Consider the following 24,177-nt stretch of genomic DNA (forward strand, 5'->3'; position numbering starts at 1 on the left):
GACAGTACCAATGCTAAGACCTAAACAACAGTATGCTTAATCCCTACCTCAGCCAGAAATGAAAACCTGGGCAAGTCAATTAATCTGTAGTGAATGGTCATGGACTAAACCTATGAAATGGGATTCTCTGCCATAAGGGAACTCTGAGGTACCATATTTACATTCCTTAATTTCAAAGAGCTGTAGACAGTGAAAGACAGTTGGGTACACAAGTACTTCCACGAAGCTGGATCTTTTCTTTTCATACCTTTAAAACTGGAAAAGTTCAGTAAATAGTAGGATAATAGCCATACTACATTTCATTTCCTAGTATTGCAACTATAATCTGCTTTGGAATGCCTAGTCTAACTCCAAACAGCCTTCCCTTAAGAAAACAACATAAAATGACTCACAATCAATAAAGAAAAGAAAATAACATACACAAAAAAACCCAAAGAGCAGAAAAACTAAGAGGACTCAGTCAAGCCTATGTAAAGAACAAAGGTTTACTTTCCTAAAAAAGCGGTGCTATCTAGTCCATTTCGGAAACATATTTTTGCCTCACCTTTAGAGAGTCTTCTCTGATAACGAGACTTTCTTCATTCTTGGATTGAGACTCTGTTACATTCTCAGGTTTGGACGTGCTGCCTTTGAAAAGTGAAAGGGAGAATAAGTGAGGTTATAAATATAGGAAAATATATAAGAATGGGGAAAAAAAAAGATGTGCAAGTAAATAAAAATGTATATTTAAAAATAGGGAAAGCATTACGATACAATAAAGCAAACCTTAAATATATTTAGAAATAAAATAGAAAGTCTGTTTAGGTTAGAAGAAACTTGATTCTCATAACTAGGGACCAAATACACTAAATAATATATCAACAACATGTGTATAGACTGTCTCTCTGCTTCTTGCAATTGGAGGCTTTGATCTTGGCAGTAAATTTGTTTTTAACTGAGCCAGAAAAAGCTCAATACCAGAATCATAGACATTGCAGCCTTTCGGGACAAAAACTCCCAAATAAATGCCATCTAAAACTTCAAACCTTCACTAAAGAAACACTCACCCTTGTTTACTGTTATGGCTTTATAGGATCTACGATTTATGAAAAGAGTATCTTCTATAAGTGTAGTTTTTTACTATGCTTGGATACACCATATTTACCTTGTAGAAAAGATAATTTCAAGTACACTATCAGAAACTAGTAGTTAAATTGCTTTGTATGATAAAGCAGAAATTGCAGCCTCGGTGAAATTGAAAACACCTAAGGACACTGTTGTCCATCTGTGTTCCAGCTAGAGGTGATTATATCCTTTCCAGCAAATGACCTCCTCTATGAATCATAACTGTCACAATGCACTGCATGGGCAAGATTCAGTCGAGCTCCTGTGACAGCTAGATATGTACAAATTATGATTTAGTAGTCGTAACTGTACTTTCAGTTTCCAAACTATAATCAGAGGTGTTAACTGGGTTGAGGAGTTATGTTTCTATTTTTGTAAATGCTAACTGCTAGTCCAGGGCTGCTTCAAAGTGCATTCTCAAAAAAGGTAAAAAAAAGCAACGGTTAAACGTAAACAAATCGTTGTTAATACCATTTAAATACACAAGTAGACAATTTTGACAAAAGTTCTTTTTTGTCAATAGGGGGTTTCAGATTCTGCTGCATGCTGAACAGTTATTGTACCAACAGCTTGCAATTTTCATTACCCAAAATGTTGATTGTAATTCAAGTTTGCTCTGCAGTCTTGTCAATTCAAGTTTCCAGTTTTAGCTTCTAGCCCACACCTTCTGACTTCCATCTTTTATCCTGCCCTTTAAAAAGGAATTTTCCTGAACCATGTTGCCAGCTTTAACTACTGCTCACCTCTTCATATGTTCAGTCATCTGAACAGATTCACATTGTATGTAATCCTTAATCTCATTAGATAAGCACAGCTATTGAAAATGTAAATTGATACTAAAGGTGTCAGTTTTCAGAACAGAGAAAGATGCAGAATATGTAAATATATAGATTTCATTAATTCCAAAACATATTTATGCCTATATAGATGTCAAAAACAGGGTCATCCTATGAAAAAAACATATGCAATTCTGCTCTGAAAAAATCAGTGTCTCAGCACTTAGAGTGAAAAATTAATTTCACAGAATACAATAAAAATATACCCATTTCTGGCTTTCTTAGCAAAGCCATTTTTTTTGGCAGCACTGGCAAACAGTCCAAGAGGGCCTTCTGCCATGGCTTTTTCCAATGTAAAACACTCTGTTTCCTTACCCATCTTCTCTTTTTGGTATTTAGCTTCTTCCTCTTTCACCCAATCTTCAATTGAGTTGGCTACCAGCTCAAGATAGCTCCTGAAAAACAGAATATCCCTCTATTTAACATAACATGGTTTTCACTAATATGATTTCAGATCAAACAAGATCCCTTGGCTTCTCAAGTATTAATCTATAATCTTTGAGACAAGACTTGTATTTGACAGGACTTCTCTCAGTTTTTACAAGAACTGATACTTTTGCCTGGTTGGTATTTGCTTAGTACATGTTACACTTGGAATTTTGGTTATACTTTCTGCAAAGAAATGTAAGAAACTTGTCTACCAAAGAACACCTGCTGCTTAAGAAAAATCCAGGAAATCAGAAACCTTCAAGGCATTCAGTTCCAAAAGGTTCAGACTCATTCTCATCCTCACTGTTTTACCACTGAATAAATTATTTTCTTGGTTGCTCTTGATTCATGTTGATTTTTAGAATATGCTTCAATTGTTTGTTCAGAAACTGAAGTGTTATTATACGTAATACAAGCTCTTTATCGATGTGACAAGAAAGGTGTCTGGAAATGGTCATCCAAGTGCAGATGAGAGAATCAGTGTACCATAACCTGCCATGAATTAGGAATACTCACAAGTAACAATTAGATTGAAGTGAGAACTGAATGACAAACTGATCCAGAGTTTGCTGCTGGCATCTGCAGTTGTATTGTCTCATCTTCCAAAGGTGTCTGAAGTGACTGCTAAAGTAGCTCATTGCTTTCAAGAAAGGAGGAAGCCTGGGAATCTTACATGCACCTGCCACTCAACCCCTCATTCAGAGTTTTATCATAATTCTTGTAAGCAAAATTCTTCATGTGTGCAAAATTGAAAGCAGCTTTTGAAGAATGCATCAGATTCAGTTGCTGAATCTTCATGATATATTTTATTTACAAGTTCAAGATGATTCAATTGTATTCAAAATCTCTGTCTGGAGTTGAGGCTTTTGGGTATGAACATGTAGACAAGACAATCAATTCTTGACCTCTTGTCAGTTTTAAAGTTCTTATTGCAGCAATATATCCAAGAGAATTAATATGCAGGTCATGTACACAGGCTGGAATACACAGTTCAGGTACAGCTTCAAGATACACCAGTCTCTCCCAGCTTCTGCAATGTAGGTGAAGTTTGCTTTGGGAAACTTGCATGGAGAAATTGTTGATCATATATATACTCAGTAGGGAGAAGGTTATTTGTTCACATCTGCAGAAAAGTGTACAAGCTATAAAAAGATATGGTGTTGAAAACAAAAGGCAAAACTAGTCTGGAATATAGAGTTGCCAGTACTGGAATACCTTGAAGATGAATATATGTTATAAATAAAAAAGAGACTATTCGTGTGGAAAATATTTTAGGGCAATGAAACAGTCATTCGAAGTCTAAAATACACATTCTATTAATATGTATTCTGATGTCACAACTGCCAGTGTCTGACTCAGAAGCATTTCTTAGAAAGGATTATTCTTTTCCAGTAACTTGTATAATGTGTTTACTATGAAACTATAAACAAATGTCATTAAGATTAACTTTGAGCAAAATAATGATTTTGATAATGCCTGAATTCATTTGGCTTCCTGATAGAGTGGCTAATTCTAACCAGAATTAAAATGTTTTATATACACACTTATCATTGCAGGTACATGTGTCCATGCCTTTGGATTCCCTTAATCAGTGGCATCCATTCGATTTCACATGCAGCCTCCTGCTGCCTATCCTTTAAACAGTATAATTTCTGAATTTTTAGATCTCTACATGAACTACAGGACCTGATATCAATAAAGAAGAAGTAAGGTAACTGGGATCTCCAGGAGCAAAAGCTGCTGCAGCATCAGAAATTTAATTTCCTCTTTGCATGAGAATTTGCTGTAACAGGACTCACTGCAATCAAGATGAAATTATTCCGTGATTCTGTAACCAACTGAGTAGCAGATAAGAGATTTATATACCAGACAACAACTATGGAACAACCCTGCAAAGATGGTCTGTATTCTATAAGCTGTCACAATAAAGAAGCAACAAGCGAACGCAGAAAGAGAACTCTTATCAGAGAGATTTTCAAGCACTGCATCTATTGTGCATTTGTAACTCTTCTGTGATGAAGGTGTGATTCTTAAAGCTATACCAAAGATTAGAATGATAGTAATATTAATAAAATAAAAATCAATAAATTGTTACTAAACTCACCAGGACTCAGTTATTTCATGTGGCAACTGACAGTGGTCAGAAATGAGATTTTAGGCTCCAGGCAGTAGCTTGAAGCCTGTGGGAAAAGCCAAGTATGTAACTCTCTCACTTCGCTTGGGAAATCGTAAGGAGGAACCCCAAACAATCCCTGCAGATATCTTCTTCCTGACACCTGGTATTTTTCCAACTTGTTTATGGTAAAGATGTTTACTGAGAGGCGTTGGTCTGAAACAACCAATAATATTTGTTGTACCGAAATACTGTATAAAAGAGCTTGTCTTTCAATAAACCTTTGCTATAATGCCCTCCAAAGGAAACGGAGTTCTACGTATCATTACTTGAGCCATCCTGAATGATAATGATAATTTCATACAAAGGTAAAAACAAGTAATAATACTGTTAATTAATAAGTAGAGTTTGTGCCTGTTTCTGGCAACTCAGCAGCATCTAGAAGCTAATTGCAGGCAATAGCTTGAAGCACTCCAGGTATTTAATGAGTGTCTTCCACAGAAGTGTTATGTTGCTTGGAAACATACACTAGCAAATGTTTATTATACTTTGTCTGGAAATCTGAAATGATCTTTAGCAATGAGGCTGAACAAGGTCTGAAAATGTGCTGATTATTTTGCAGAGTATGGGCAGGTATCAATGCCACATAACAGAACCAAAAGAGGACCTCTAGCTCTTCAAAAATTCTAAGTAGCATGTATAGCAGTGATGTTGAATATGTCAACAAGAAAACAAGAGCAAAGCCAAACCATCTTGTTAGCGTTCATGCCATTTTCTTTACGAACTCCTTGCTGCTTTGAAACAGAACCTGGTAAAATGTCACTGGACAAAGAAGGCATGCCCCAAGCACAAGTTATCTTTAATGTCTAAGCCTTGTTTCCAGCGGATATGGAAGAGTAAGAAGTAGAAAGCACACAGCTGTTTCATCCTCAATCAAATTATAGTGCAGATAAAGATGCATCATTTGTCCTCTGGATGCAAAATCAGCAGCTTTTCTTTTGCGGGTATCAAGAGCCTTTCCCATCTCTTAGCTGGTCTTGATCCATTTCAATGAACGCTCTTTCAAGGTGACCAGCCAATCTGTGGTTTTACAACCCCAGAGATAAACAGTGGTTGCTCCAAGGACAAATGCTTCCTGAGGAAATCTGGTACCTCCCTCTGCTTCTACAGCACCAATATGCTGTTGGGATGAGGCGTTACTCACCAGGTGACGTGTTTGTTCCAAAAGTGTATGGGTCTCCTATGGGTCTCATGTCATATGCGTCAACTCTGCCCAGAAGACTCAAATACACCAGGCAGCTGAAGTGGCACCAACTGGTTATGTTTAGGAAACTTGAATTAGGCATTTAATGTCCAGCGTCACAAAGAAATGTAAGAACGGCTGGCAGAGTAAAGAGCTCTGGGTGCCAACAGATTTCTGTGTAACAGCCCTTGAGACCACTGACCCCATCCTTGGGTCTGTCTGAATGCAAGACCCAGCTGTGCCACCTTTCACTTATCTTTTGGGGAAGATTTTAGTTGCTATATAAATGCAAAACTGCTGACCAGACATTTAGTGGATCTGCTCAACAAAACACAAAACAGCCAGCATTTTCTCAAAGAAATTTTGAATTTCTGCTGGCAAATCTCTTCTGGCTCTGGTCCTACTCACTGCTAATCACAATAGCCTGTTTACTTGGCAAATAATTTAAGTCCAAATGGTTGGAAAGCTGAGATGGAACTACACAGGGTTCCTTGACTGAGAGCAAAGACACAAAATACAATAAAAAATACAATACAAAATACAGCTTCAGGAAGGCGCATTTTCCCTATTTAGTATTCAAACCTGTTAAAATATATATAGGTGTCAGCTCAAGTTTACTATAAAAATTCCCATAATCTGATAAATGAGGCACTACACTTAGAAAAGGACACCGGCAGGCAAATGGGGGGGAGGTACCTTTATACTGGATAAATTGTTTGAAATTTTATTTGATAAATCTAATTAATCCATAGAGCACCAGAGTGACATAGTTAAAGATACCTCAGCTGTCTCTACATGGCATTTTAACATTTTTACATATCAGTACAGTTATTCTATTTTCAGTCAATTATTTGGAATAGTAGTTGCATCTACATCATCATTTGTATCACCGCTTCAGTGCAAAAATGTGTTCCAAAATAAATACCACTAACAAAAGAGCTAATAGTGGACATATCAACCACTTGCACACCTCTAACTGGTGAGCAGATATTGTTAAGGAATTAAGAAGAATGTGTTATTCTGTGGAAAAAATCTAATATTAACAAAGCAATTTGAAATTTTCTCAAAAAAAAGTATTTCCCACTAAATCACTCAATTTATGTAGTTGAAAAACCTGGTAAGTATATACTTGGACAGAGTTACTTTTTAAACATTCTTCACCTGAAATGTTCCCAGTCCAATTTTCTTGATGTGGCACTCCTAATACGATTTTTTATGTATGTGTACATTATTTACACTTTTATATTTGGTGATAAGGAGTGACACTCTGCATTGTTCACACTCAGAAAAGTTCAACAGAATTCTTTTGATACAGCACTATTTTTGACCTGCATGACTTTCTTTCTCATAAATGTATTACATAGCCATATATTAATTTCAAAGCTTTGCCCTAAGCACACCCATGGAGGCTTTAATTGAAAACGACAGTGAATGAGATGGGGAAGATAAAATCCACTACCTGAATCCAACATTAGAGTGCAGAGCAATATTCCAAGTCTCTTGGCACTGACGATGTTGATTCATAGGACTGTGAAAAACCATTAGTAAAGAGTTATCTTGGGTATGATAAAAGGAATCAATACACCTATATTCTTGGGATGCTGTATGAAGAACCTGAAAAGGAGAGAAAGAAAAGTTCATCCTCCCTGCTATGTGCAGAGGCTACACAGCACAGCTTTGAGCAACAGGTGCTCCGGAACACTCTCATACAAGATGTACTCAAAGCATCTGGATTCCAGCAACCTGAGTTGTTCAGGTAGGTGGAAATTGAAACTGCATTGCTATTCATGCTGAGAAGAGATATCAACTATGCTCCACCTTCTGACTGACCATGAATGAAAAAGTTCAGCTACATAAAACCCAAATAAATTAAAATATTCAACAAATACTTAAATAATTTTAAATAATAAAATACTTAAATAAATAGGATATAAAATCAGCATTATCATATGCCAGATAGAAAGAAAACTAGTTTACTTTTTTTAATCTCAGTTGAGTTTACTTGGCATTCAATTTGCTATACCATGATCTGCGCATACCTGAGCTTTGCAGTCACCTACATTATTCCACTCTGCTCTGTACTGCCCCATCAATTTCAGTATTTATATTGCCTGCAGGTTGAAACTTATTTTATAGTCAAAGGTAGAAGAAAGTGCTCTTTTAAACCATTATTTTTCAGAACTATGCAGCTGAAGGTTCTACAAGGATCTATGATCTTCCCAGGTACAGAGGTGAAGCTGATTAAGTTGGTAGATCCCAGGGTCCTCCTTTCTACCCTTTTTAAAGATGTGTAAAATGTTTCTCTTTATCCAGACATCCAGGACTTCACCTGACTGCCACAACTTTTCTTTCAAAAGGTTATTTTTGGCTGCAATAAATTGCTATTTCTTATTACTTTAATTTTCCATCACAATCTTTTTACTAGGCTCACTAATTGTTGGTAGGTGAAGCAGTATTAGCTATTTATGTTGCATACGAAGGGATTCCCCATGCATTGAAATGCATGACCAGACTTTAAAATTGCCACACTAAAGTGGTGTTGCAAAAGTCCAGGCAGCACTTCCCTCACCCATGTACAGCATGTGTCAGGCTCAAATAAGAATTGCAGCCTATGGAGCTCAAGGCAGCACAGGAACTAAAAATCCACTCCTCCCAAGAGGATGCTTCCCAATTCAAGCCAACTACACCTGAACATAACCTACAGGTTTGTCATTCTGTCATTTTGCAATATAAGTTTTAGTGTTTAGCTTGCAAAATTTCTATAAATGATGCTTTTAGCCCTTAAAGGGTGAAGTACTGTAACAACCAAAGTTTCTATTCACCCATAAAACATACACTGCATAGGCATTTGCAAAGTATGTTTTCACATCCCCGGCAAACTGCCACAGAGGATCAAAACCAAGGGAAAAGTGGTTTTGCCTCCACAATACTTTCAGCTAAGAGACTTGTTGCCAAATTGGACAGCTCCAGTTCAGCCAAACCAGGAAATAAAAACCCATTACGAACTAAATTTCACATGAAGAACTGAAAAGTAGCTAAAGCACAATGAGTTCTGGTAAAAGTGAAAGATAAAACTGAATAAATTACTGAGCAGAAAAATACCCTGAACTCCACTGCTACTACTTTATATCACATTCTGAGGGCGGACCGGATACATGAGATTGTCAGTTCACAGATACCTGGCGAAGAACATGGGGCTGAAAATGCTCTTCCAAACTCCAGTCTGTCAAGCAACGCCTCTGTGTCTTTTTTATTTCTTCTAAACTTGGTCCGAGGCCATAATTTTCCTGACTCACCTCAAAATACAACAAACCAAAAAGATGAATATCAACATTCCAGTGTAAGTATTAAATTGACTGTAATCTTGTTGGATTAATAAACAGCACCCCAAGTTGCATCACAGTTAACTGCATAATGACACATATGTGCAGACCCATATGGCACTGTTTAATAAAAAATACAATTACACCCAAGCAGGTTTGGTTTTGGACTTTTTATGACAAAATAATCTAAATACTTTTATTATTAGCTTATATGTTTTTGATTTCTGTAAGCAATTATGAGTATTCAAACATGTCCTATGATGTGATTTTAAAATTGCTATGTTTATTATGGAATGTATGGCAGACAGGTGATTCTGAAGATGCCAAACTGCAGTTTACTACTGTGACACAATTTGACAACTTCTTTTAAACTTTCACATTTGAATTTGACCCCTGGCATTCAACAAAACCAGCACAGAATTATCATTAACAACTTCACCAAAATCCATCACCTTGGAATTCAAAGAAAATTATTTCACAGTGCTTAAAAGTTATGTCAGCATTTGCCAAACATCAAAAAATTAACATTTGCATGCAGCATTGCAAAGGAATCCGCTGGAATTTGAGCAGTATCTTCTGTTGCCTCACATAAAGCCTAATTGACTCAATTTCTCACACTTGCCATCTCAGAATACAGAAGATCCAATTCTACATTCAAAAGAGGACCGACCAGACCATCTTCTTCATCGCTGTCACTTGTTTCTGTATGCCCTGGAAATTTAAAGCAGAATTTAAAGAATTGTTCCAGAAATTTCAGCCCTGCTAAGGTTGGAATAATGCAATTTCCTTATGATGAGATTGACATCAAGTTGAAGACTTTTTTGTCACGCTTGTCCTATAAATACACAATCAGCTCGGCTACAATTTTTTCCTAAGAAAGCACTTTAAAATCCAGTGACAAGTGCCAGATAAATAAATAAATAAATAAATAAGGGGAAAAAAAAGAAAAAACAAGACATTATAAAACCCAGTCAAATTATCCTTTCTATCTGACTTATGCTGGCCCACTAAAAATACCGTCAGAGGTATCCTCCAGATTCATAAACAAAGAATCATTTTTCTTCATACATTAAAAAGCAGCCCTTTGCACAGATGACATTAAAATAAAAGGCAAGACCAATTGTTTTGATATTTTCACACATTTTTGATAAGTGCAAATTTTAAAGTTTAAAATTATTTGGTTTATACAGGTCCATAAGTTACTGATAGAACATCACTTCTCCTGAGGATCTGACCAGTCATTCCATTGTTGCAATGAGCACCCAATACGAACAGCATCACATGAGGACTTTAACTTCTATATTCTCTTACTTAAAAAAAAAAAAAAAAAAAAAAAAAAAAAAAAAAAAAAAAAAAAAAAAAAAAAAAAAAAAATATCCTTTTAATAGAATTCTTTCTTCCCTAAGTTAGGGCAGAGGTCACTAATATTTGATCAAAATTCACATGTACAAGAAAATTAGCCTTCCTGGTGGAAAATACACCACCAAGTATTCGTTTGTAAGTGTCTTATAACTAGCTCAGCTTCCAGACATATATCTTTAGGCTCTGCTTCTCTTGGAAATTACTCCTGTTTACTGACTGCCTTTAAAAGACTGAAGAAACCCAAAAGCAAATGTTTTATCTTCCTGGTATTTGCTTGTGAGTTGCAGAAGTGCTGAAATGTTGTTATGCTTGTGAACTGCAAAATTAATATTGTGACTAGTATAAAAGCAAAAGAAATTAACATGCAAAAATGTTCCCAAGATTCAGAAGGAAAGCAGATAAGCAGAATATTTTTGCCTGCTCCAGACTTCTAAGGAAAGGATCCCATCTAAGGTGCTTGCTTAGACATCTCTATTAGGAAAGCGTGGACAACATCACAAAGTACTGCATCCAGCTCTGGGGTCCCCAGCACAGGGAACACATGGATCTGTTGAAGTGGGTCAAGAGTAGGCACAGTGAAGGTGATTGGAGAGATGAAGAACCTTTTCTGCTCAGAGTTTAGCCGAGAGAAGGAGAGAGAAGGAGAGAGAAGGAGAGAGAAGGAGAGAGAAGGAGAGAGAAGGAGAGAGAAGGAGAGAGAAGGAGAGAGAAGGAGAGAGAAGGAGAGAGAAGGAGAGAGAAGGAGAGAGAAGGAGAGAGAAGGAGAGAGAAGGAGAGAGAAGAAGAGAGAAGAAGAAAGAAGAAGAGAGAAGAAGAGAGAAGAGAAGGCTCTGGGGGGCTCTTCTTATTGTGGCCTTGGAAGAGACTTCCTAGTAGGACCTGTAGTCATAGGATAAGGAGTAATGGTTTAAAAGGAAAGGAGGACAGATTCAGACTAGATAAAAGGAAGAATTTTTGATCATAAGGGTGGTGAAACTCTGAAACAGTTATCCCAAAAAGGTGGTGGCTGCTCCCTCCCTGGAAGCACTGGAGGTCAGATTGGACTCTGAGAAACCTGATCTAGTTGAAAATGTTTCTGCTTATTGCAGGGGTGCCAGAAGAGATGACCTTCAGAGGTCCCTGCCAACCTAAACAATGATTCTATGATTCTTTAATCATGAACCTAAAGGTATAATTGCTTAAACTGACCTAATTTCTACTTTTTTAGTGCTGTTTTTTGGCCAAGACATCTCCTTTAACCAAGCCAACAACTTTTCATTATGTTAGAATCTGCAGAAGAAAATGTAGAACTTCAGAAAATTCATTCTGCATCATCTACAATTGTTAATGCTGTAGTACAAAATAGCTTTTGTCTTTTTTCTAGTATTCCTACAGAGTTACTCAATGTACAGGCTATATAATACTTGAAAAATTGTCAACTTGTACAAGGAAGAAAAATCACATCCCTGCAATAGCAAATGATATGGTAAGACAAAGAGTGGATTCAAATTCTTCAGGAGTAACATAAAGAGAGAGGTTTTTACCAGGGCCTCTTGGAGATTTCCCATTACGCTTCTTTTCCATAAGGAAGAGTTGTCTCAGCTGCCTTGCAAACATGGCTGGATTATCCCAAGGGATATAAGACACTTCAGAATCACCTCCAACCCTAGATCCAGAGCTCTCCAGGAAACCAGAGTCACTCAGCCCAGTCAGCTTCAGGCTTTCAAAAGTAAATACTCTGAAGGCTCTTTCTACTTCAGCCCAACTCAGAAGTTCTAAAAAAGAATTACAATCATTAACTGAAAACGTCCTTACAGCTCAGCAGAAAATAAATACAAGACTATTTAAGTGTATTGTTCTTGGCAACACTGCAAAAGCCAACTGCAATTTCCTTAATGGTACTGGATCAACTTATGTGGGCTACATTTTACACTGTATTCGAAGTTGAATGCTTCCAAATTGCAAAATGATATGCCTATGTATTAATCCATCTTAAATGAAGTGGTTCCTACATCTGAATACCTTCTGGCTCATTAACTTTATAGAAATGATGTTGATTTTAAAATACTGAGTAGACTTTATCAGGCCAGTTAGCAACAAGCTATTTTAATTTCATGAAATGTTTCCATTATCTGTAACTTCTCAAAAATATCAAATTTTTTTCCCTCTTCAGACAGAATTTTACACATAATTTAAACAGAAGTATGCATGGTGCAAAGGCAATAATAAATCCTATTTATGCTTGTATGTATCCATGTCCATATAACAATGACAATCATGCAAAAGACTGAAGTTTAAGACAGGTACTACAATGCCCAAATCACATAAAGAATATTTCAGTTTGAAGTGTTTTCTCTTTAGGGGTGTTAAGCACTTAAGCATGTTGTATATCTTGAGAATGCTGGATCCCTCATCTTCTGTTCAAATTAACATCTAGTTTGATAAAAGCAAAGGCTTTGCTAGCTAAATTAGCAGTTAGGAGAGCTTGGCAGTACAGTATGGCCCAGAGAGGATCATCAAATTCAACACCCATCAGCTGGAAGACTATAGCAATAGCTAATACTTTAATGGCTTACTGTCCAAAATGAACATACCAACAACTAGAAAAACATAGCGGAGTGTAAATTGATCCAACACAGGGAATTCAGGATGAAAGAGCTGGGAAAGTACCTTCAAATCCTGTGCCTTATATGATGACAAGAATGTAACCAAAGGGATTTGGATGTTTATATTACTTAATAAGCTAGAGCAGACTTTTGATACTACCTAAGGGTATTTATGTAGTCTTTGGGATTGTTTCTCAGTGTAAGTCATGGTGGCAAGCACACTCCAAGAAAAAGTAACTGCAGAAGTGATTATGGTTGGAGAAATGAATGTATTCTTGGTTTGATAAAGGGCCTGTTATAAAGTAGTTTCATTATTAACACCAATAGCTTACACAGAATACATTTTGAAAGCTGTGTATTGTTCCATTAAAATTGTCTACAAGTTTTTTACCTCCAAAAAGGAGTTGCTAAATAAACACAGTTTACATCACAGTCTCTCAAAATGCATTCTACATTCTAGGACCATTTTTACAGCTGTTTTTTCCCCCAGAATTAGTGTTTGTATGTTAGCAAATATAAATAAATAAAATAGTTTCAAGATATTTCCAGCTCTTAGTTATGCAATATTTAACACTTATACAGTCATTCCCACTAACCATGACACTGAGGTCTGAAGTTAGGGGTAACTTGTAAGCAGGGTATAATTATATATAAGCAAGAATATGAAAATGTGAAATTCTGCCAAGGTTGTTTTGGCAGCTTAAAAATCTTGTCTCAAAATTCCTGCTATTTAAGAGGATAATCAAGCAGAATTATAAAGAATGGAAATTATATCAATGAAAATCATTTTACCAGTAGTAAAATAATGCATGAGCTCATGAACTCTGGCCAAGCGTTTAGTGTTGTTTTCAGTTGAAGGAGGGGTGAAATGGGTAAGTTCTCTAAGAGGCAGTTTATCCATCATTTCACGCTCAATCTTTTCTGGATTGAAGTTCTTCTGGACCTGGAAAAAAAAATCAAAGTACCAGAGTTAAAGTAAACTTTCACACTATTGACTTTTCAAAAATTATGTTTGAATAAAGAGGTCTTTCTACAACAGAAGACATTAGCATGTGTTTAAGTCAGTTGGACATAAACTTAAATTTGAACACGTGCCCACAGTGTGGTTTTGAACCATGGTGTCAGATACTGCAGGCAGAAAAACATTAGACACATAAGAGAATGACTGACAGCATAATAACAGACATTTGTTAGAAGTTATTTGCCTGTGCTAGACTTCAAAATACAGAAGTATGTACTGATCTGTTCAGACTGGCAGCAGGTACCTTCCACGTACCTTTCAGCTGCTCTGCGCTACTCTTCATAGTAATTAAACTTATGAACTTATTGATCAGTCTGTGATGAGAGGAATCCCAAGGATTTATTTTTTCAGACGTAGTGGTATCTTTCAGTTTCACTATTTTTAGTATTACACACTTACCTTTTTCTTCAACTGCATATTCCAAATGGTTGTCCTCTAATCTTTCCTCAAACATTGAGCTATATCCTGAATCTTCTCTTCAGCAAGTATATAAATACACCAAGTGTATGCCTGCTAAGAGCATCTCTTAAGTTGATTACTCAGTCCTTCCTTCTGCTTGAATACATCCAATGTGTCAAACTTGACTTGCTTCTGAATAGTTTTAATCAATGGTTGTCAAAGTATTCCCCAGATAATTTGTAATCCATGAAGCCAGACAGACACACCTTAGCTATGAAATCTAGACCTGTATTATCCCTTGTATTATCCTCAGTTAATTTTTAAGGTTTAATGGTAAAACTACACCTTGCCTTTGGGAAAATTCAAGACATTTGCCGTGGTTTTTTCATTCAGAAAGTTTGGGAACTGTTACTTTGCAATAATCCCAAACTATGCAGTCTCTGAACCTTTCTGCCTTTGTTAGAATTTGGCAGTGCCTTGGTCACACACTATGCTGCAACTATTCAGCCAACCTGAATACATTTCTTGTGTTCATTAAAAATTGCTATGTATTTTCTTCTTCTCAACATTTTAGTATTTAGTCTAGCCCCCATGCTAAATCACCATTAACAAGTTAGCAACTCATTTTCCATAGTATCATCAGTGTTTAAAAGCAAATCAACAGTTCTGTAATAGCTCTCATCTATGCCAAAGGCTAAACATTCTCATTAATAATGCAAATAGATCACTGAAATCAGTATGTTTGTGCTCTATGTTTATGAGGTGTCCTCCTCAGTAACTTATTGCTTCTTAAGTAAACTAAACACATGTGCATGGATCCACCTCAGAAGAAAAAAGATCTAGGATATGCTGTCCAGTTTTGTAAAAACACCACTCCTCCCCTTGTAGTGCATTGAGCATTCACTGCCTGTGAACTTTGGAAATGTTTATATATAAATAGGTTGAACTGTACCTTCAGCAGGTGCAACCGCTGAGCCAGGGCATCATGGTAGTTAAATAAGAGAGGGTACTGGGGGGTGACAGTCTCTCGTTCAACACATTCAAGAGAAAAGTAGTCATACAGATTCTGTTTAAAAAGAAAAGGAAGAGGTATTAAACCCCAAAACTGAGATTTGTCATTTTAGGAAGTGAAACAAAAGACAACACAAACCTTTTTTTCATTCACAGGAAGTGAAAGAGAAGGAAGGACAGAGATTATATGATCTGCAATGGCACGATGCAGCCCATCTGCCTGAGGATCTGATGCCACCAGACTCGGTGGTGTAAGGTCTTCTTCACTTGCAATAACCTGGCAAACACAGTATATGTCAGCTTCCATCACAGTATGACTGCTGCAGAAATACCAAGCAAATCCCGCTAGAAGCTAAGCACACATCCATAAATTCTACCAGGGAAGAAAAACCTAATTTTTTCTACAAGCAGCAAAAGTACAATTTTCCAAATTAGTTTCTGCACAAAACAAAGATTATGGTAAACAAAATTAAATGTTTTTCCTATTGGTTCCCTTTGAAAGGATGAGAAGAAAAATATTTCTAATTTGAAATGTTAAGAATTGTTAAGGAAGACAGGTAATTAAAAATGGATTGTCTATTAGGTGTCAGACTTGTATTCTTACCTGAGTCTATTTCCAGACTAAGCTACAAAAAGTATAAACCCCAATATTATACTGAAATTTTACTCCTAAAAGAAGGTGGATTTCCACATAATGTTGTGTGTCTCTTCTAAATCATTGATTGTGCCTGAACTCGACAGAAGTCATATTTTTCTAGCACTAGTATTGATGATCTTACATTAGGCTTGACCTAAGACCTTTGAACTGAGCAAATCAGCAAAAGTTCAGTATCAATAACATTGCTGTAGGACATGAAAACTTATCATCTTAGATAAGAAACTGCACCTTTCTCCTCATTTGATTATATCTGCAGTCTTCAAAAACTAATTATGGAATAACACTACATATATATATACAGGGTAAGTGCACAATACGAAAGAAAAAGTTTGGAGTTTTGACTCCTTTGTATTGAACCTCCTTGCTCAGTGCCTCAATGCACTGTCTCATATTTTATATTTAAACAGATGGATTTATTGATCTTTGACAATTCTTTATTTTAGGTCTAGGCCAAAATAGCTACAGAAATTAAAAGGAGAACATTCCCACCTGTTCCAACATGCAGCTCAGCATTAAGGGTACAGAAAAGTACTCCTCAGGAATTTGACTCAGCAAGTCATTGTAATACCTCATGTCCACTGGAAGAAACAGAATAGGAGTTTCTTCACCTGCTATATTAAGAGATAAAACATTAAGGTATGTTTGTTCAGAAATGCCAATTTATATCTGCAAGTCTGCAGATAATACAAAACTGGGAGGAGCCGTTGACTCTCCCAAAGGCAGGGAGGCCCTGCAGAGGGACCTTGACAAATTAGAGGCCTGGGCAATTATCAACCTTATGAAGCTTAAAAGGCAGAAGTGTTGGATTCTGTGCCTGGGTTGAGGCAACCCTGAATGTACACACAGACTGGGGAATAACATGCTGGAGAGCAGCACCACAGAAAGGGACCCAGGAATCCTGTTTGATGGAAAATTGAATTTGAGCCTGCAGTGCCCTGGCAGCCAGGAGGGCCAAGTGCATCCTGGGGGGCATCAGGCAGAGATCACAGCCAGGCAAGGGAGCAGATTTTCCTGCTCTGCTCTGCACTGGGGTGGCCTCACCTCAAGTCAGAGGAATTTTAGTTTGGGTATTAGAGACATTTTCACCCAGAGGGTGTTTGGGCACTGGAACAGGCTCCCCAGGAAAGTGGTCACAGCACCAAGCCTGACAGCTCAAGAAGCATTTCAAAAACAGTTTCGGGCTCATGGTGTGATGTCCTATGCAGGGCTAAGTTGGACTCTTGTGGGTCCCTTCCCACTCAGAATATTCTGTGATTCTGTGAACCTTCAGACAATATTTATTAAAAAGAATCTAACAAAGTTAGAGATTAAACAAAATTACTGAGATCTCTTAAATCTGACTGTGACTAGGAACAGATAGAAAACCTGATTTTCTAAAGAACTTGGTTATCCCCACTGCAGTTTTCAGACACTTCCCAATGTGTTCACCAGGATGCACAACCTCTTCAGCTAACTGCACAAATCATTTTGAGGATTTGTGCTGTCAGATGAATGAATGGTTTGACAGAGTGAACAGCTACAGATGGATGCTTTAATCCTTCAGACATACTCTCTGACAAAACTACTGTTGGCAGAATTTCTTCTGGTTTCCCTTTTTTCTTTGTTGGTGTCATCCGTGGTGCTGCTTGTTCCTAAGTGAACAAAATTAACATTAAAAAATTAGAAACCATAAAACAAATGAGTATTGCACAAATTTTTGAGTCAAAATTAAAGACAGGCAATTCTACCCTATAATTAGTTACTCTCAACAAGAAGAGAAGTGTCTTGCCTCAGCTGCAGGTGGTTGTGTTGATTTGCTCTCTGGTAACATAGACACATTAAAAAACTTGGTATTTTCCAAGTAGTTGCAATGCTGTCTTCTCCAGTCCAGGCAGTCATACATCAAACAAGCAATGTGTTCAAACAGCACAGTACCAAATGCAAGCTACGAGAGAAAATCAGATACAAAGGATGAAGTGAGCATGTAAAAGTGTCATGTAATTTAGTGACAGGAGTCAGTAGCTCTTTAACTAGCAGATCTACATCTGTTTGTAAGTTTTCCAAAATACTTTTTTCTTCACCAATTCAGTATGTTTTATAGAGCTATTCTAAAACCTCCTTCAATTTTATTTGCCTTAACACTGCCATGGCACAGCATGGACTGCATATTGCTTAAATGCTTTAGATGTTATAAAGTCTAACTTGTCTTAACTGTAACTGTTCAAGGACTATCTTGCAGATGGAACTTATGGGGGTTTTTGGATGGGAAGAAATGGGAGAGGAAAATTAAAGTATTTTGTGATGTGTGTACATTTTTACTAGTTATCAACCTGCAGCATATGTGGAAGCTCAACCATTTCCCTGCCCTAGAAGGATAAAAAAATGAAACCCCAACCAAGTAATTAATATCATCTCATATTGTATTTTTTCTTTCTGTTGCCCTCTGAAAACAAAGAAAGCCCCAAGAATGGCATTCTGAAACCTACAGTTGTGAGTGAAGGAATGTCAGCACACTGCCCAAATGCCCAAAGGGAGAGCGCTGTATCTGCAAAAGTCTGACAAGGAAAGAGTCATGGTTCTTGAGGTCATGTACTGTGGTTTTCACCAAAGCTTGGAAGGAATAAAAAGAATAATAGCAACTGCTATTTTAAATATTAAATGTTTTTATACAAATACCAAAACCCTGTTGGAGAACACATGAAACATTCAAGTTTCAGCAGCTTTAATGGATGTATACTTCCTCTGTATATCCTGGACTTTATGGAAAGGATGGAATTATTATAAATTTTAGAAAATTTATGTAAAAAGCCCTTTTCTGAGTGATTCTTTCACTTTTGTGAAAGTAGGGCAAGTCTCTTGTACTGAGAAGTTTGCCTCTAAGAGGTGGCTAACAATATTGAATGCCTCAATTTTAAGTTTCCTAAAATAAAACACATCAAAGAAGCACAATTGACATTAGGCACTAAGAAAAATAATAAACCCTTAATAAGTATTAAGAACCTGCTTTCATCAACTCAGTGCCTCTTTATGACACTGTGATTTGGCAATCCCAAATCACTGATAAGTTATGGAATACTTGTCTCCACTTTCATAACATTCAAAGACACTTGGGAAAGAAATTCTATTTGTGAAAACAGAATGTTCATTAATATTCTTGCACCTTTGTTTTCCCAATTCAATATTCTTCTGAAGAATGGGTTAGTATAACACCTTTTCATCCATGTACTTCTTAAGGTATCACTAAAGCTCATAAAAGTTTTATATAAAATATTGGGGTGTTTTCAATGCACAGTCTTTTAAACAAAATGAGATTTTTTACAAAGTCGTAAGTAACAAAACCCAGTGCTACTCAATGGGATCCAAGCAAAGTTTAGTATAATTACAATTTTGTAATTCAATTTGCCTGGTCTTTCCTCAGGACATAGATGCTTATCAAAAGTTTTTCAGGTCTAACCATTAGTGACTTTTCAACAAAGAAAACACTTTTGTATGTATTTTCCTTTCTAAATATCTCAAATCCGAGAGCAAAGACTACTTGTCGTATGCAATACTCTGTCATTTTCATATTAATGTCTAACATTTCGTCCCAAGAATTTTCCTCCTGTGTTATCTTGCACTTCAGAGATGCAGCAAACTTGGACTCAGAGATTCTCCAGCAAGTCCACAAGAACACTATCCACTCATGATTTCAGAACTTATATGCTCCCCACTTGTTTCTTAAAAAACTTACAAACTTTATTACTTCTGTAGGGCTCATGAAATTATAATTCCAATCTGTTGAAATCTGTTTCATTGACAGATGGTTTTTCCCTTATTTCAGCTATAATACAGGTGCTTGCAGGATATTCAAAAGTAGAAACAGTCCCTTGTAATGTGATTATAGGGAAGATAAAAACTGTTTTCCCAAAAGAGGCCTGGCACAGCAAGATTATATAAAGAGTATAATGATAAGCAATATTATAAGTGGCAAGCCTACATGATTCCACAATTAAGGCATTTTCAGTGAATGCTTTAGAAACCACTGTGAGCTGTTTGGAAACAGAATCTACTGCACTATAAATAAGGGTTAGAAGAATGTAGTTTAACCCTAGAATGTCCTTTGATCCTAATAATACAGACTACAAATATACTAGGTTAAATTATAGCATGTTGCCTTGTCTTATTTTGCTTTAGCAATTTGTATTTTTTACTGCTGACACTGTAGATTGAGAAACACTGGACTCTTTTACCTCACTCTATGTGAGAATCTAGGATGGAAAAAACTTACAATGATTCACTTTCTCCTTCAGTGCCTGGTAATAGTCCTGACTCAGCAGGCTATACAAAGTTAGAGCCATGCTTTGGAAAAAAGGAGCAGTACTAAGTATGATAAAGCAATATCATATATCAAAAAATATTCTTGCATTCAGCCAATTTTTTCTCATGTGACTATTCTGAGGTGCAGTAAGTAGGCCAGATCTTATGAGGACAAAAATATATCTTCTGTGTTACTTTGTACACACATATGACTCTCAAATGAGATGCAAACTGGGTCTATAAAGATGCTGAATAAATTTAAAACTGTTTTACAACTCTTCTGCTGTGGCTACAATATTAAGAAACTTCAAATCAGACATTTTTATTCAAAGGACTCCTTGTAAACAAATGCTGAATAAAGTTGTTGGATACATAGGAAATATTTTTTGTTTAAGATTACAAATATACTAACTACTGTGGTTCTGTTTCAGAAAAAACTTGAGATTAAATTCCTAAAGTGTTCTTAAAAGTTATAAGCCCTGAGGCATGCCATGCCCTGTAAAAACAGAATGTACTGACCAGCATTTTGCTGTCTGACCAATCAGGGGGAAAGTCACTTTCCTTAACTAGGTAATGAAGCCTGGCAACATCAAAGAGACTTGATCCATGCTTTCCACTGTTCAGAACGGGCTCCAGGAATTTCCAAAATGTTTCCAGGTCTTTGTTAGCTTCATCTTCCTTTCTCTTCTCTGCTTCTATGTCTAAAATATAGAAGTATTTGACAAATCATGGTACAATGCCTCCCTTTAACATAAAGCACAAATCATGTATCAGTCTTCTCTAGGTACTGCTAAAATATTTCTATCCTCAGAGTCTCAGCAAGTATCTGACACCTAACTTTGAGATTAAAATATACCCTCATTTAATCTTGCCATCATCTTCCATTTCAAGTGCAGTCATTGACCCTGAAAGGGACCTGCAGAGGTCATCTGGTCATCACCCTCCTCTGCCCAAGCAGGGCCATCAAGAGCAGACTGCCCAGGTCCATGTCCAGATGGCTTTTGACTACCTCCAGCAATGAAGACTCCATGACCTCTTGGGGCAATCTGTGACAGCATTCAGTCACCCTCACAGTAAACAAGTGTTTATTTGTCTTCAGGTAATGCCATGTGTTCCAGTTTTGCCATTGCCTCTTGTCCTGTCACTGAACACCACTGAAAAGAGCCTGGCTTCCTTTTGTTTGCACATTCCTTTCAGACATTTATACACAATGATATCAGAGTTCCCTCCAGGCTCTTCTCCAGGGTAAACATTCCCAGCTCTTTCAGCCTCTCCTCATACGAGAGATGCTCCAGTCCTTTGAACATACTTATAGTTGTTTGATGGACTTTCTCTGGTACCTCCATTACTCCTGTACTGAGGAGCCCAGAACTGGACACAGAACTCCAGGTGCTGCCTCATCAGTGCTGAGTGCAAAAGAAAGTTCAAATCCCCTGACTTGATGCAGCCTTGGATACCAGCCTTGTTTGCTACAAAGGCACAGGGCTGGCTCATGTGCCACCACCCCTAAGTCCTTCTGTGCAGAGCTGCCTCCAGATAGTCAGCCCCCACCATGAACTGGTGCAGGACTTCACCCTTGCTGAATTTTATGAAGTCCCTGCCAGACCATTTCTCCATCCTGTTGAGGTCCCTCTGAAAAACAGCACAGTTCTATGGTGTGTCAGCCATTCCTCCCCGTTCTGTATCATAAGAGTACCTGCTGAGGGAACTATCCTAATCACTAATGAAGATGTTCAGCTGGACTCATACCACCAATCCCTTCTGATACCCACCAGGCCAGAACATTCAGCCAGATTTCAATCCAAATCAGTGTTTGCTTATCCAGGTTCTTTATGAGAAGACAGTGCCAAAGGTCTTACTAAGTCGGGGCAGCCAATATTCACTGCTCCCTCCTCCTCTATCAAGACAGTAATTTTGCCATAGAAGGTCATCGGGTTGGTTAAGAATTACTTCCATTGGCAAATCCATGCCAAATGACCAACTTCTTGTCCTTCATGTGCCTGGAAATGTTTCTAGGATTAGCTGTTCTATCATCTTCGGGGAGACTGAGAAGAGTCTGGGTGGCCTTTAGATTCCTGAGTCATTCCTGCCATTTGTGAGGACAGCATTCTTCCAGTCTTCAGGCATGTTTTCCAATTGCCATGATTTTTCAAAAGTAATTGACAGTGGCCTTGCAGTGACATCACTGCCAGCCCCTCAGTATGCCTGAGTGAATCCCATCAGGTCCATGCACTTATGTGCTTTCAGTTTGTTTAAATAATTCCTAACTCAGTCCTTTTCCACCAAGAGACTTTCTCCAGACTTTCACCCTGTCTTTGGGGCCTGAAAATTCCAAAGGCCATTCATAAACACAACCACTTTTTCTTCTTTCAAGGTCCTTTAGCCAGTCCTTATAGGGAGGCTGTTTGCTGGATTGAATAGAGTTTATTGGTATTTTTTTTGTACTGTAGAGTCCATAATTCTATTCTCATGACAGCCAAGCAGCAGGGAATAACAACCTCTCTTGATCTGCTGGCTATGTCACTACAGCTCAGGATAGCCAGTCATCACTGTTGACACATATTTAGCTCACTGCTTACCAGGATCCCAGTTCAAGAAAGGTGTTACAGCCTGGGGACAGCTGAGTACAATTGCAGGGCATTATTTGGTGTCATTTCCTCCTGTGGCTGGGGCCGAAGTCCCAAAACAGCCAACTGTCCACTCGCCTTGAAATTACCAAATGAGCCAAGTTTCCTTAGCAGTACACTTCCTAACAATTCACAGAAGTATGCATTTGATAAAACATCATTCTTCGGTGACTACTGTGGCTGCAAACTCTGCCTGCTTAGTCAGTCCCTCTTTCTACTGCCAAATTTTTGCACTGGCAAACCACTTGGTTTGGTGGCCAACCAGTGGCAATACTACTTTGGCACTGGCAAACACAGCTGCTCATAGGTAGCATGCACAAACTCAAGGCACAGAGAAGGAGAAAAACACAGCCAGAACAGTTGTCCCTGGATATAAAATTATCCCCTTTCTACACACTTTTTTTTAATGACCAGATTACCTTCAGGTGAAACAGAAGATGGTCCTTCAAGTTTAGTTGCTTCTAAGTATATCTGCAATGGTGTGTAATTCTCAGAAGAAATTTGAATTACACTTGAAATGTTAATCTCAAGGTCAGTCAAGACAGGCAACAACTGAAGATTGGGGAAACCCAGAATGATAAAGTAATGATGAGCACCATCATCTGGTTCATCATCTGTTCAAAACACAACAAAAACAGATTAGAGCAAGAACATTCATCATTCAAACAAAATATGTTTTTTACTTGACTATTTGGGGTAATGCAAATGAAGGTCAGAGAAACAGTTTTTTTATAATCTCATTGGGAAAATTACATTTAAATTCAAAAATTGTGTTCATAAAACTCAGATCTTCTGCATCAAACCATCTAGAACACAGCAGGAAGAATACAAGTCAGAAGTAATAATTGTTTGGAGAAGGACCAGGAGAAAAACTGCAGAAGGTGACTATAATCAGAATGTTGTAGCAGCATTTCTATAATTGCTCCTCCCTCTCAAAGGAGTTTAGTGTCAGGACACGTCCACATGCTCAAATGGTAGTTTAAACGATGCTATTTCATCCTGCATAAGGCTGGACATGCAGTATACACAGAATAAGTTACTGTATCTTACATGAAAGATTACCCAAGTCATAATAATTTCAAAGGATTAGCTGCAGGTATCAGCTGACTCACTGCTGACTCCTCCCTACCCAGTAGGTTCATGCTCTCTAGATGTACTTCTTGGCAAAATCCTCATCAGCTGGTAATACCA

At 37.4% G+C, this 24,177-nt stretch overlaps 1 protein-coding gene across 1 annotated transcript in view; it reads right to left on the bottom strand.

Moving 5' to 3' along the window:
* The window catches only part of SPAG17 (sperm associated antigen 17), a 91,047-nt gene that overhangs the window by 37,874 nt on the left and 28,996 nt on the right, over window positions 1-24,177 (bottom strand). Inside the window, exons 6-19 of the mRNA XM_058419492.1 lie at window positions 23,406-23,600; window positions 20,879-21,060; window positions 17,853-18,008; window positions 17,634-17,715; window positions 16,574-16,695; window positions 15,566-15,703; window positions 15,368-15,481; window positions 13,788-13,938; window positions 11,934-12,164; window positions 9,671-9,759; window positions 8,905-9,021; window positions 7,185-7,339; window positions 2,256-2,335; window positions 545-627 (exon numbers count right to left, since the gene is read on the bottom strand). Of these exons, the coding sequence (XP_058275475.1) occupies window positions 545-627; window positions 2,256-2,335; window positions 7,185-7,339; window positions 8,905-9,021; window positions 9,671-9,759; window positions 11,934-12,164; window positions 13,788-13,938; window positions 15,368-15,481; window positions 15,566-15,703; window positions 16,574-16,695; window positions 17,634-17,715; window positions 17,853-18,008; window positions 20,879-21,060; window positions 23,406-23,600 (1,895 nt within the window). The remainder of the gene's footprint in view (window positions 1-544; window positions 628-2,255; window positions 2,336-7,184; window positions 7,340-8,904; window positions 9,022-9,670; window positions 9,760-11,933; window positions 12,165-13,787; window positions 13,939-15,367; window positions 15,482-15,565; window positions 15,704-16,573; window positions 16,696-17,633; window positions 17,716-17,852; window positions 18,009-20,878; window positions 21,061-23,405; window positions 23,601-24,177) is intronic.

This window comes from Hirundo rustica, chromosome 2 (genome assembly GCF_015227805.2).
Source record: "Hirundo rustica isolate bHirRus1 chromosome 2, bHirRus1.pri.v3, whole genome shotgun sequence".
In the NCBI taxonomy this organism is placed as follows: domain Eukaryota; kingdom Metazoa; phylum Chordata; class Aves; order Passeriformes; family Hirundinidae; genus Hirundo; species Hirundo rustica.